This window comes from Hypanus sabinus, chromosome 13 (genome assembly GCF_030144855.1).
Source record: "Hypanus sabinus isolate sHypSab1 chromosome 13, sHypSab1.hap1, whole genome shotgun sequence".
NCBI lineage: Eukaryota > Metazoa > Chordata > Chondrichthyes > Myliobatiformes > Dasyatidae > Hypanus > Hypanus sabinus.
In genome coordinates, this window is record NC_082718.1 from 82,783,791 (window position 1) to 82,796,916 (window position 13,126).

Sequence of the window (13,126 nt, forward strand, 5' to 3'; positions counted from 1 at the left end):
TAGTCTCTGGGAATCCCATGGTTGTAAAACTCAACTTTTTCTTCTGGAGATGAGATTGGGAAAGACCCATGGTATTAGTGGACGTGCATCATGACCACTCACAGCACGATACCGCACGACGCTTTACAGTACCAATGACAAAGGTTCAGTTCCTGCAGCTGCCTGTAGGGAGTCTGCATGTTCTCCCTGTGAACATGAGGGTTTTCTCCAAGCACTCTGGTTTCCTCCCACAGTCCAAAGCCGTACACTGGTTAGTAGGTTAATTGGTCATTGTAAGTTGTCTGGTGACTAGTCTGGGGTTTACTTGGCGGGTTGCTGGTGACAGTGCTTGGAGGGCCTATTCCACACTATATCACAATCAATCAATAAATAAATATTAGATGAGGATATTCTGTTCTCTGGAGTTTGGGAAAGCCCCCATTGAAACTAGATTCAGATCGGATCCTTATTGTCTTCTGCTGAGTCTCGGCTACCCCACTGAATTTCTTGATGCGGTAGGTAAAGAACAAAAAGCAGCTGCGCTGCCCAGCCGGATTAACAGAGTGTGTGCTACAGAATGCCATGCACTGATCAGAATGGACTGTGTGTGTATGGAACATAAGGGAAGTGTTCTAGTCCTGGACACATTGCAGGAAGAGCCCCAGGAAATGGTATAAAATCCATAAGATATAAAATTTCAATTTTTTATCCAATTACATATATTTCACCGTATACAACACTGAGATTTATTTTCCTTCTATGTTATGTATTGTTACTGCTGAGTTAACAAATTTCATGACACATCCGGTGATAAGAAATCTGATATTGATTCATTTTCTTGTGGGCATTCACAGAATAAAAACAAGAAATACAATAAAATCAATGAAAGACCACCCCCAATAGGACGGACAACAACCAATTTGCAAAAGACAACAAATTGTGCCAATACAGAATGAGAGGGGAAAAAATAAAACAGTTTTAATAGTTAAGTAATGAATATTGAGAACATAAGGTAACGAGTACTTGAAAATAGGTTGTAGGAACAGTTCAGTGATGGAGCAAGTGAAGTTATCCCTTATCAGACCCTGATGGTTGAGGGGTAATAACTGTTCTTGAGCCTGGTGCTGTGAGTCCTGAGGCTCCTGTTCTTTCTTCCTGATGGCAGCAGTGAGAAGAGAGCTGCTAGATATAAACCGGTTTAGTGCATATAAATCTGCATCCGTTATCTTGGGCAAATCAGCAACTGGATATTGGTTTACAATTGTGCTTGTTAAATTTAGGTTAGAGAATTTCCTCAAATAAACAATGGTCAAGATTTGGGAGGGTCTCGGCCCAAAACATCGACTGTTTACTCTTTTCCATAGATGCTGCCTGGCCTGCCGAGTTCCTCCAGCATTTTGTGTGTGTTGCTTGGGAGTAGGGTCCTGACTAGAGAAGGAAGATCCTCGCAATCATTCAAAAGCTTGTTGGATGATGGGATGGAGGTATCTCTTAATATTTCTTTCCTGATGAATAAGTTAACATGGGTCAAATGATCCTGCTTGTCTGTATTTAACATTTATATTCCAGGACAGAGTAGCAGAGTTAAGAGTGATGACAAATTGTATTAACAAATGGCTTGTGGCTCTCCCCTGCCCCCCCCCCCACACACTTCCTGCCTCCCAGCAAAATGGCTGATCAGTTTTGCAGTCCAAACTGTGATGGAGTGATTGGCTTGCAAATTTGTTTCATTCTTTAATTTTTCTTTTTGTAATCGTATTCTGCCTTTAGTCTTTCGGGACCTCCCTACTCTTCAGGAACCAGATAGGGCTTTGCAGAAATCAGAGAGAGCTGTTCCCAGTGCCCTTGGGAAATGCCATAGGTCATGTCAGACAATGGGCACTTTGATAGAGGGTCTGTGCAAATGTAAATCTGTAAAGGCGAAGAATGGGCATTCTGCTTGGAGGAGTACCTTCCATTAACAGGAGGTGGGAGTCTGAAAAAGGGTTTTAATCAAGTTTTCTTTTCGTGCTTGTTCTGAGGCAGCTTGGTTACCAGAAGCTCAAGCGTTGTTTAACCCTTCTTGACTTCATGGGGTGTTTAGATTTTGAGAGCTCCTCCCTCCGATTAACACTTCAGTCTGCTTATAAGCCTCGCCAAAGTTAGATGGCCTGTCCCGGTGCTGTTCGCAGCCCTTTTATGCATCACATTTCCTGACCTGTATAAGAGAAGGGAGAGAGATACAGCGATAATTTTAATAGAAAAAGGGTTTTTCCATTTGCCTTGTCCAAATGATTTCTTCCCACAACCTGCCTCTCAAGGGTGATGGTGACAGCAGTGACTGAGGACTATAGGTTAGAAATGGCTTTTAGTGACATTAGCAAATGAATGCTTAACCAGTTTGTATGACATTTCCCTGTCTGCTAATTTAAAATAAATGAGTTAACACCTTTGTTAAGAGGGCAGACAGATGAATGTTGGATGAATGCATATTATTACCAACGGTAATCTCTCGCCTTGTATCTCGTGATGACTTGAGTTGACAGGAAGTGAAAGAACAACCACCTTCTGACAGATTAATTTAGACCTGGTCATTTAATTAAAACACACAGAAAAGATCAGCACACAGAACTAAATAGAGGGAAGGAAAGAAACAAGTAAGTGAAGGACAAGTGGAGAGATGAAAGACCAATGCAGAGAATGAAGTGAAGAAAGCCAAAAACAGGAAGTTTTGGGATACAAGCACAAGAGATCCTATGGCACACACAAATTCATAAACACAAGAGATTCTGTAGATGCTGGGAATCCGGAGCAATACACACAAAATGCTGGAGGAACTCAGCAGGTCAGGCAGGATCTATGGAAACGAGAAAACAGTCAACGTTTTGGGCCGAGTCTCCTCATCAGGACGGGAAGGAAAGAGGAGTCAGATTCTTCTTCTCTCTTTCTCACTCTCCTCTGTCTTTCTAGTCCTGAAGAAGCTTCTCAGCCTTCTAAACCTTCGGTATAGAAAAATAGGACATGGAATATAATTGGGCAAAATCCGACAGAACCAGTGCCGGGGGGGGAGTGCTGAAAGCCATCGAAGAGGATGTCATTAAAGGAGGAAAAAAGTGGGGTGTAAGGGTGAGTGCTGGCAACAACTGAGCCAAGATGCAGATGGATGGCAGACTGTCGAGGGGGGCACTGGCAATGACTGAACCCACGAGGGGAGGAACAAACAGACTCCGCCACGGTGAGCGCTGCATGGGCTGAACCCAGCTGCTAAGGAACAGCAGACTTCCATGTAGAGACGGAAATGAAAGGTTATACTTAGGAATACCAACAGAGCAATGGCAGATCGATCGAGCGACGCTGCAAGGCAAATCATTCTCCACACAAGGACTCCACGAACAGAGCTAAACAGGAGTCCGCATCACATAATCATAGAGTGAGGCAGACCTGAGCCAGTCACAGCTAACTTGACAGGATTAAACAGAAAGCACAAAGGCTTAACAACTCTTATTAAGATGACAGTTAGTAAAGGCGGGTGATCGAGAATGCCTAACACTCTACCTCAAGATGCAGAGGCCCAAAGGGCTCATGTCAATGGACTGATGCTGAGATTTAGGAAGGACAGACCAAAGTGCCTCAGCAACTGAAGTTACGACTGCCAGTTGTGGACTTAAAAGGACTTAAGGAAATGGAAGAGGGCGGACTGCAAAGGCTTAAAGTGCTGAAGAGATGAAAATCATAGAGAAGGCCATGGAGTAATTTCAACAGCAGGATAATAGATTGATTGATTTATTTAGAGATACAGTGCAGTAACAGGCTTTTCCAGCCCAACGAGCCTGTATTGCCGAATTACTACCATGTGACAAATTAACCTACTAACCTGTACACCTTTGGAATGTGGAATGAAACTGCAGCACCTGAATGATAACTTCGCTTGCTCCAACATTGAAATGTTCCCAGGACAAATGATCTCACTTTCAAGGGCTCTTTGTCTCATGTTCTCATTACTAATTGTTATTTATTTATATTTGCATTCGCACAGTTTGTTGTCTTCCGCACTCTGGTTGATCTTTCATTGATCCTGTTATAGTTACTATTCTGTAGATTTGCTGAGTATGCCCATGGAAAATGAATCTTAGGGTTGTATGTGGTGACATATATGTACTTTGATAATGAAATTGCTTTGATCTTTCATCTTTACATTTCTTCTTGAGCTCTGGAACCCAGAGACCTACTACTACAGCCTTTCTTCAACTGAATTAGCCCAATGCAAAATGGGGATCTACCTATTTCTTTTTGTCTCTCAGTATTGCTGTGGGAGTCCTTTTACTGTCTCACCGAACTACAGGTTGCACAGAACAAATCATCAGAAATGAAAGATGTCTCCGCTATGTGACAAATAATCTGAGATTTGAAAACAGTTACTTTTTTATTTGATTTTTTTTGAGATAGAGCGCGGAATAGGCCCTTCTGGCCCTTGGAGCCACGTTGCCCAGCTTTCCCCCTACGATGGTGTAGCGATTAGCACAATGCATTACAGTTCTGGTGACCTAGGTTCAATTCTGGCAGCTGCCTGTAAGGAGTTTGTACATTCTCCCTGTGTCCGCATGGGTTTCCTCCGGGTGCTCTGGTTTCCTCCCACAGACCAAAACAAAATGTACTGCTTTGAGGGTTAATTGCTCATTTAAAATTATGCTGTGATTAGGCTAGGATTAAATCAGGGGTTACCGTGCAGCCTGGCTCGAAGGACTGGATGGACCTATTCTGCACTGTATCTCGATAAACAAATAGATTAATCAACCCTAGCCTAATTGCAGGACAATTTACAATGACCGATCACCTACCATCCAGTACGTCTTTGGATTGTAGGAGGAAACCAGAGCACCCGGAGAAAACCCACATGGTCACAGGGAGAATGTACAAACTCCTTGCAGACTGCGTTGGGAGTTGAACCCGGCTGTTGGTACTGTAAAGCAACATGCTAACCACTACACCTCCGTACCGCCCACAGTCATGGGTTTTAAAAAGTTGCTCATTTCAAGTTTTATTTGCAAATTTAGCAAATGTCATTTAAGAGAAATCAGAAACCTGCACTCCCCCTCCCAGGCTATTCTGAAGGAAGCCTTTAATTTTCTGAGATCCAAAGCCAGCCCTTAGATATTGGAAATCAGGCAGATCCTTTATGTAGAACTAGTGAACAGAAGGCTATTTTGTTGGGCCAAATTTGCAAGACTTTAATTGGCAGTGTCAGAGTCGATCAATGACAGGTCTATGTTAATTGGTGATTTGATACAGTGTTAAGCCTCTCTATTTTTGGGGCTTTTTTAATCAATTGAATGAGGAAAGGAAAAGGCTTTTAATTGACGTAATCTCAGGTGTTCTCACTAAGGATAGCTTGTTTACAATTGAGGATTGATTCTGGTGTTAAGGAATGAGAGAGAGATTGCCATTCGGTGTCCCTGTAACTTCAAACTTGCAGTCCGACGCAATGGCTGGTCAGAGAAAGGTAACAACTTTCATCCCTTGCCAACGTGAGAAAGTCTGGAGATGCTGGAAATCCAAACCAGTGCACACAAGGTGCTGGAGGCACTCAGCTGGCCAGGCAGCATCTGTGGAAAGGAGTAAACAGTTGTCGTTTTGGGCCGAGAACCTTCATCAGGACAGAGGGTCTCATACACCCTCCCCCAACCCTCTTCCTCTGTTCCCCACCTTGGTTTCTGACCTCTTCCCACCGGCCTATCACCTCCCCCTGCTTCCTCTCCTCTTTCCCTTTCTCCTGTGGTCCACTCACCTCTGCTATCAGATTCCTTCTCTCCAGACCTTTACCTTTCCCTCCCTCCCTCCTGGCTTCACCGATCACCTCCTAAGTATCAGCCTTCCCCTTACCCCAACTTTTAATTCTGATGTCATCACCCTTCCTTCACAATCCTGAAGAAGGGTCTCGGCCCAAAACATCGACTGTTTACTCTTTTCCATAGATGCTGCCCGGCCTGCTGAGTTCCTGCAGCATTTTGTGTCTGTTGCATGTTTTGCCAGTGCCTTAGGATAGAGTGGGGAGGAGGGATGGTCTTTAATTTAAAACCGTCTTTATTTGATACCACTTTTGTCAAAAGTTTGCAGGTCAGTTGTCTTGTTGATATTTTTCATGAAGTAACAGGACTTTGAGTGATTACAAGTATTCTGATCGACAGTACTGTGCAAAAATCTTAGGCACATGTAAAAAATATATAAAGCGAAGATACTTACAAATACAATGAAATGAGAATTTTCTAAATATAAAAAAACTATAAAGAGCAGTAAACAGTAAAAAGCTAAATCGAATCAATATTTGGTGTGACTACCCTTTGCCTTTAAAACTGCTTCAATACACTGTCTTGCAGGTTTATAAGAAAATCAGCTGGTAGATTGTTCCAAGCATCTTGTAGAACTTGCCACAGTTTTTCTGCAGACTTTGGTTGCCTCGTTTGCTTCTGTCTCCCCAGGTAATCCCAGAGAGCGTCTGTGATGTTGAGATCAGGGCTCTACGGGGGGGGGGGGGGCATATTGTCTGAAACCATATAAAAAGTCCAGCATGCCTAAGTCTTTTGCTTAGTACTGCAGAGGACTTCAAAGTTCATTTATTATCAAAGTGCGTATACGTCACCATTTACTACCCTGAGATTCATTTAGTTGCGGGCATTCACAGTAGAACAAAGAAATGCAATAGGATCATTGAAAACCTACAGACAAGCATCCAGAGTGCAAAAGAAGGCAAACTGTGCCAATACAAAACACAACAAATGATAAATAAATAACACTGAGAACATGAATCATAGAGTCCACTTGCAAAGTGAGTCCATCAGCTGTGGAAAGAGTTCAGAGTTGAGGCGAGTGAGGTTAGCCATGTTGGTTCAGGAGCACAATGGCTGAAGGATAATTGTTCCTGCACCCAGTGGTGTGGTACCTAAGGCTCCCTTACCTCCTTTGCAGTGAGAACCATCTGTATCCGGTCCCCATTGTCACCCAAGGTGGACGGTGCTAGGAGTTTCCTCTGAAGAGTGATCAGGATTGGGGAATCTCTGTGATGTTCCTCAGGACCTCTAAATCAGTACACCGATGGGCCTCCATACCATCATCGGAGACACTCACTATCCAAGGCTATGCTCTCTTCTCGCTGTTGCCTTCAAGTAGAAGGTGTCCCACCCGTTTTAAGAATAGTTACTACCCTTCAACCGTCAGGCTCTGGAATAAAAGAGAATAACTGCACTCATTTATTGGGATGTTCCCATAACCAATGATCTTGCTTTAAGGACTCTTTAGCTTGTTATTTCATGCTCCTGTTATTTGTATTTACTCTTGCACAGTTGTCTTCTATGATCCACTTGATCTCTCATTGATCCTGCTATGGTTGCAAATCTATACATTTACTGAGCGCAGGGTTGTACGTCGTGACATACGTGTACTCTGATAACAAAATTTACTTTGAACTTCGAATTAAATTTATTGTTGCAGAGTATCAGTATAAAATCAGCCAACATCAGGGGACAGGTGTTAAAATCAGGGCCATCCCGGTTGACTTGAATTCTTCTTCGGCAGTCGCTCGAGATCGAGGATGATTTAATTCCACTCTGGTTTTGTGGGTACTGTGGCCTGTGTGGGAAAACCTGAACTGGCTGCTATTTTTACCTATTGACAATGCAGTGTGCTTTATTATGGTATTAGGGCCAGGGCTTTCAACCCACTGAGCACGTTCTGTATTTAGCTTGAATCTGCTTGATATTGGGAAGCCAGACAAAAGGCTGAACAGGGACTTTTCTTTCTCTCCTTCACTGAGCTGCACACACAGGCTCTAACAACATCAGTGTATTGGGGCAGTAACCCATGTATAACCCTTCAACCGCCAGAGGCACTTGTCCGCAGACAGTCCTAGTGGGGGTCTTCCTTCTGTCCCGTACAGAAGTTGCCCCCAGGATGGTCAGCAGGCAGTCCCCCTAACGTGCCCAGATAGGTTAACGTGAATCGCATTTGACATCTGAATCCTTCCTACTCTTCCTTGGCCTTTTTTGGCTGTTTAGATTTGGAATAGTGTCTAACGAGGAGCTGATTTCTTTTATTCCATCAGTGATGGTAACACCTTCTGATTATTCCCTTACTGCTGTTGTCTGTTTTATTCAGGGGGAAATGGAGCTGTTATACACAGTCCTGGAAGGGAGGGTTGTGTGTGTGTGTGTGTGTGTGTGTGTGTGTGTGTGTGTGTGTGTGTGTGTGTGTGTGTGTGTGTGTGTGTGTGTGTGTGTGTGTGTGTGTGTGTGTGTGTGTGTGTGTGAGAGATTATTTTCTTCAGTATTTGCTTATGAGTATTTGTGTGTGTGTGTGTATGTGCGTGTGCACCTTGCATTTTTCTGTGTGTGTGTGTGTGTCTTTTTTCTCCTCTGTGTCTGCTTACTTGATTGTGCGTGTGAGAGAGGGTGGGAGTGTGTATAGCTGTTCTTTTATGTGTGTGTGTGTGTGTGTGTGTGTGTGTCAGTGTGTATATTTGCTCATGTATGTGTCTAAGATTGGATGCGTGGGGAATGATTTCACTAAAACTCAGATCAAGTGCATAGTGTAATTCATGGCTGTAGATACTGAATGCACTCAATTACCATCTAAATTATCCTCATAAATTCTGGCTCCAAACCACATATTGAGAAGGGGGGTTAAGGGATGTGCTATGCACCTCTTCTCCCCTCCCCCAACCCTTTTTCTCCCTGTCTCAAGCCGTGCCCAGCATCGCTTCCCTGGAGTACTCCAGCCCGAGCATTGATTGACTTTTTTTGTTTTTCTGGTTTTGTTAAACAGCTCTGCCTGGTGGGTCATTATCTGGTGAGTTCTGCATAATTCATTGATAGAAAATATCAGCGAGCCCAGAGGGCCGAGGGCTTTTCAATAATTTAACCCATTCCCTCCCGTTTTCTTGTCAGGCCCGTTCGCCGTCATAACAAAATGGGAGAGCTGATAGGAAAAATGGAGAGGATGGAATATTAGAAAGCAAGCAATGGAACGAAGAAAAGGGAGAGACAAAACTAATTAGAGGAATGGAGATAGAGAGGGAGAGAACAGAGTGACCGAGGTAGAGGGGGGAATAACTGAGGGATAGTACATTAGAGTGTTAGAGAGAGGAGGCAGGGTCAGAGATAAAAATGCAGAGCATAAGGGAGAAGAGAAGGAAGGATAACTAAACACTTTTTTTAAGGTTTAATACTCAAAATTGTTTATTATCATTCTTCAGTACACAAGCCTAAGCAGAATTAAATAATTGTTACTCCAGCTCTGGGCCTTCTGGGGTGCCTTATTGATGCAGCTGTAAAGAAGGCAAGGCAGTGGCTATATTTCTTTAGGAGTTCGAAGAGATTAGGTTTATCACCTAAAACACTCAAAAACTTTTACAGGGGGTTGGGGGGCTTCTGCACAGGATCAAAAGAAGCTACAGCAAGTTGTAAAATTAGTCAGCTCCATCATGGGTACTAACCTCTTCAAAATCCAAGACATCTTCAAGGAGTGGTACCTCAGAAAGTTGGCGTCCATTATCAAGGGCCCCCATCACCCAGGACATGCCCTCTTCTCATTGTTACCGTCAGGAAGGAGGTACAGAAGCCTGAAGGAACACACTCAGTGATTCAGGATCAGCTTCATCCCCTCTGCCATCCGATTTCTGAATGGACTTTGAACCCATGAACACATCCTCACTTTTTTATCATTTCTATTTTGCACTGTTTTTAATTTAACTATTTCATGTAAATATATACTGTTAATTGATTTGCTTATTTATTTTTTTCTTTATATATTATCACGTATTGCTGGCCACTAAGTTAACAAATTTCATGACATATGGCGGTGATATTAAACCTGATTCTAATTCTGATTCTGAAACGCAGCATCAAAAAACATTAAACATAAATAAATTAGCGTATACAGATAGACTGATTGTATGTATATACTATGAGAATAGGTATAGGAGAATTTGTATATAGGTTGATTGGGACAGGAAATGTTGAAGTGTTGGGAGTGGGGTGGAGGTGTGGATCAGCCTGCTGCTGTGAGTGAAGTATCTGTTTTTGAGTCTGTGGTTCTGGCATGGATGCTCTGAGGCCTCGTCCCTGATGGGAGTGGGACAGTCTTTGAGTGGGGTGGGTTGGATCAGAAAGCTTGGTATTGAAAGAGGGCTTCCCAAAAGGAACAGGAAGCTGGGAGGTAGGGACATTTAGTGAGAAAACTCCAGGGCATTGGGCTAGAAAATGGGAGGGGTGGGGAAAGATGCAAGATGTTAGAATCAGTAATATTGTTAACCTGCAAAAGTTGGGAAGGGCTTGTCTTGGTGCCAGGACAGGCTGCAGTGTTTAAACGAGGGTAAGAGTTTTCGACTGGGGAGAGGTGAGGATCTAGCGCAGGTCAGCCAGGGCAAGAGTGAGAGGGGCGACCGATGACTGAGGCGTGAAGGAGGTGGCGGACAGTGAAAATATCGGAGTGGTGGATCCCGGAAGTGACGGTGAACTGGGTGAAGCTGGATGAAAGATGGATATGTTCTTGGAAGTTAAGTGACATGTTTATGATGAAAGATTTTGGGTTAGGATCCTGGAGATCACAAACAGTCTGACAAGTGACAGAGTAAAGATAGGGAAACACAAGAAGAGTAAAAGTGATAGATGCACAGCATTCCTCCACCCAGAAGGTCATGTTACTATTTTTGATTGCTGAATAGTCAGTGAAAAGAGAGGCATGCATTCTCTCTGAGCTAGGGGTGCTGATCGAAGCCCACCAGCTAAAATCAATGAAGGGAATAGATCTTGGATTAAACCCATGACTGGCCTAATCCCTGTATCTCAGCATCATATTGGGTGGTGTATCTACTGACCCCGCAGCATCAGGGAGCTGAGATTTGAAATACGACTCTATTGACCAGGACCAGGGACAGAAGGGTGTTGATGCATCCAATGCTGCTTTGTGCAGTGATCAGGGTCTCTTGTTCTGAGGGCAGATCGATCTTGTGCTTGCTCTGTGGGGGCAGCCAGTCGATTGCCTGGTTGCTCGGCCTCACTGATGCACGATCGGTGAAATTGATTTTGCAGTTGTTGCCCGTGAGCCGAAATCCTTCAGTAGGAGGGGAAGCATTTTCGGAGATAATGTGCAGTAAGGCTCTGCATCTAGACAGGAGTGAGGAGAAAAACACTGATTTCTCTATTTACAAGGTTGCTCCCTTCTATAAATTACTTTCGTGGGGCGTCTATTCCCCACCCCCCAGTGTTTGTCAAATGGACTGCTGTGAGCTATGTCAAAGTTTATTACTCCTTATCAGGGGCACAAATTATTTTCCCTCTGTGCATCTGTGTGTAGAGTTTAAAGCTTCCTTTACCCCATTATAGTGCTGACAATTCAAATCTACTTCATTGGCCATATTTTATTTGTGATAGGTGCTACATGAAGACAAAACCTTTTGTTTCTTTTCTCTTTCCTCTTGTAGCAGAACTTTCAGCCAACTTTCTTAGAAGGTTGTGCAGATTCAGCACATCGACGAAAACTTTGACGAACTTCTGTAGATGCACAGTAGGAAGCATCCTGACTGGTTGCATCATTGCCTGGAATGGAAACACCAATATCCAACAATGGAAAAGTGATGGACACAGCCCAGTCCATCACAGGCAAAGCCCTCCCCACCAGTGAGCGGATCTACAAGGAGCGCTATCACAGGAAAGCGGCATCCATTATTAAGGACCGCCCACCATCTAGGCCATGCTCTCTTCTTGCTGCTGCCTTTGCAAAGGAGCTACAGGAGGCTTGGGTCCTATGCCACCAGGTTTAGGAGCTGTTATTAGCGTTTAACCATCAGGCTCCTGAGCCTGTGTGGCTAACTTCACTCACCTCCACCTGAAATGATTCGACAGCCTATGAACTCACTTTTATGGTCTTGACAAGTTTATATTCTCAGTAAATTTTGACAGATGTACTATGGAGAGCATTCTAACTGGCTGCATCACTGTCTGCTGTGAGAAGTTGGAGGTCTACTGCACAGGACGGAAAGAAGGAGAAAGTTGTGAACTCAGACATCATGGGCACTAGTCTCCGTTGCATCCAGGACATCTTCAAGGGGAGAAGCCTCAAAAAAGGTGGCATCCATCACTAAGGCCCCCCATCACCCAGGACTGCCCTCTTCTCATTGATTCCATTAGGAAGGAGGGCAGAAGCCTGAAGACACACACTCAATGATTCAGGAACAGCTTCTTCCCCTCTGCCATCAAATTTCTGAATGGACATCGAATTATGAACACCACCTCACCTTTTCTTTCTATTTTTTGCACTACTTATTTAACTATTCTATATATATAAATGTTAAATTAAAGGGAGGTCCTTCTATCCTGAGGCTGTGCCCTCTGGTCCTAGACTCCGCCACTGTAAGAAATATCCTCTTCACGTGCACTCTACTTCGGCCTTTCCATATGGAAATGCTGTTGAAGCACTGTGTCTGTTCATGGGAGAAGCTGAGGGAGCGGGAGCCCCAGCAGGAGCAAGAGATGTGCTGGAGAGGCAGCTCCAGCAGGAACAGAAGGGGCTTTTCCTGCAGGAGCAGGAGGAGCATAGGGGGGGACAATTCCAGCAGGAGCCCCCTGACCGTGTGGGTTTCCTCCACAGTCCAAAGACATGTCGGTTGGTAGGTCAATGGGTCACAGGGTTTAACTGGGCTGTGTGGGCTCTTTTGGCTGAAAGGGCTAGTTGCAGTGCTGTATCTCCAAATAATAAATAACCTTTTCCCTCTCCACCCGCCGACTGGCATGGATTCCGGCTGGAACAGCATCTCCCCAGGCAACAGGGATCTTCAGCTGCCCCAGACAAGCGCCACGCCGCGCTGTTGAACGTATTGTGGGAGGGCTGCAGAAGAGCTGAGCCAGGCCCTATAGTCGGCTGCACACCCCTCCGGCGGGATCGCTGTCAGCAGAGACCATCTGCTGTATTGTCCCACACCTGGTGAGGCCCACCTGCCACGTCTCCATTGCTGCCCCGGTTGGTGATCAGACTTCTTGGCCCAGATCAAGGGCTGATCCTGCGGCCGTCCGATCTGAAAGGCACAGTTGCACGCTGACTCAAGCAATTACTCTCTGGGCCACTGGGAGAGCAGCCAGCCTGCCATAGGCATGAATGAAATCTTCTCCTCTTTCAGGTG

The 13,126-nt window shown here is 44.5% G+C and overlaps 1 protein-coding gene across 4 annotated transcripts in view; it reads left to right on the forward strand.

Moving 5' to 3' along the window:
• The window catches only part of mn1b (meningioma 1b), a 184,865-nt gene that overhangs the window by 76,720 nt on the left and 95,019 nt on the right, over positions 1 to 13,126 (forward strand). Inside the window, exon 2 of one of the 4 annotated variants that reach the window (XM_059988055.1) lies at positions 1,344 to 1,463. The exons of the other annotated variants lie outside the window; for them this stretch is intronic. Coding sequence (XP_059844038.1) covers positions 1,344 to 1,399 — 56 coding nt within the window. The 3' untranslated portion in view covers positions 1,400 to 1,463. The remainder of the gene's footprint in view (positions 1 to 1,343; positions 1,464 to 13,126) is intronic. 4 annotated transcript variants of the gene reach the window in all.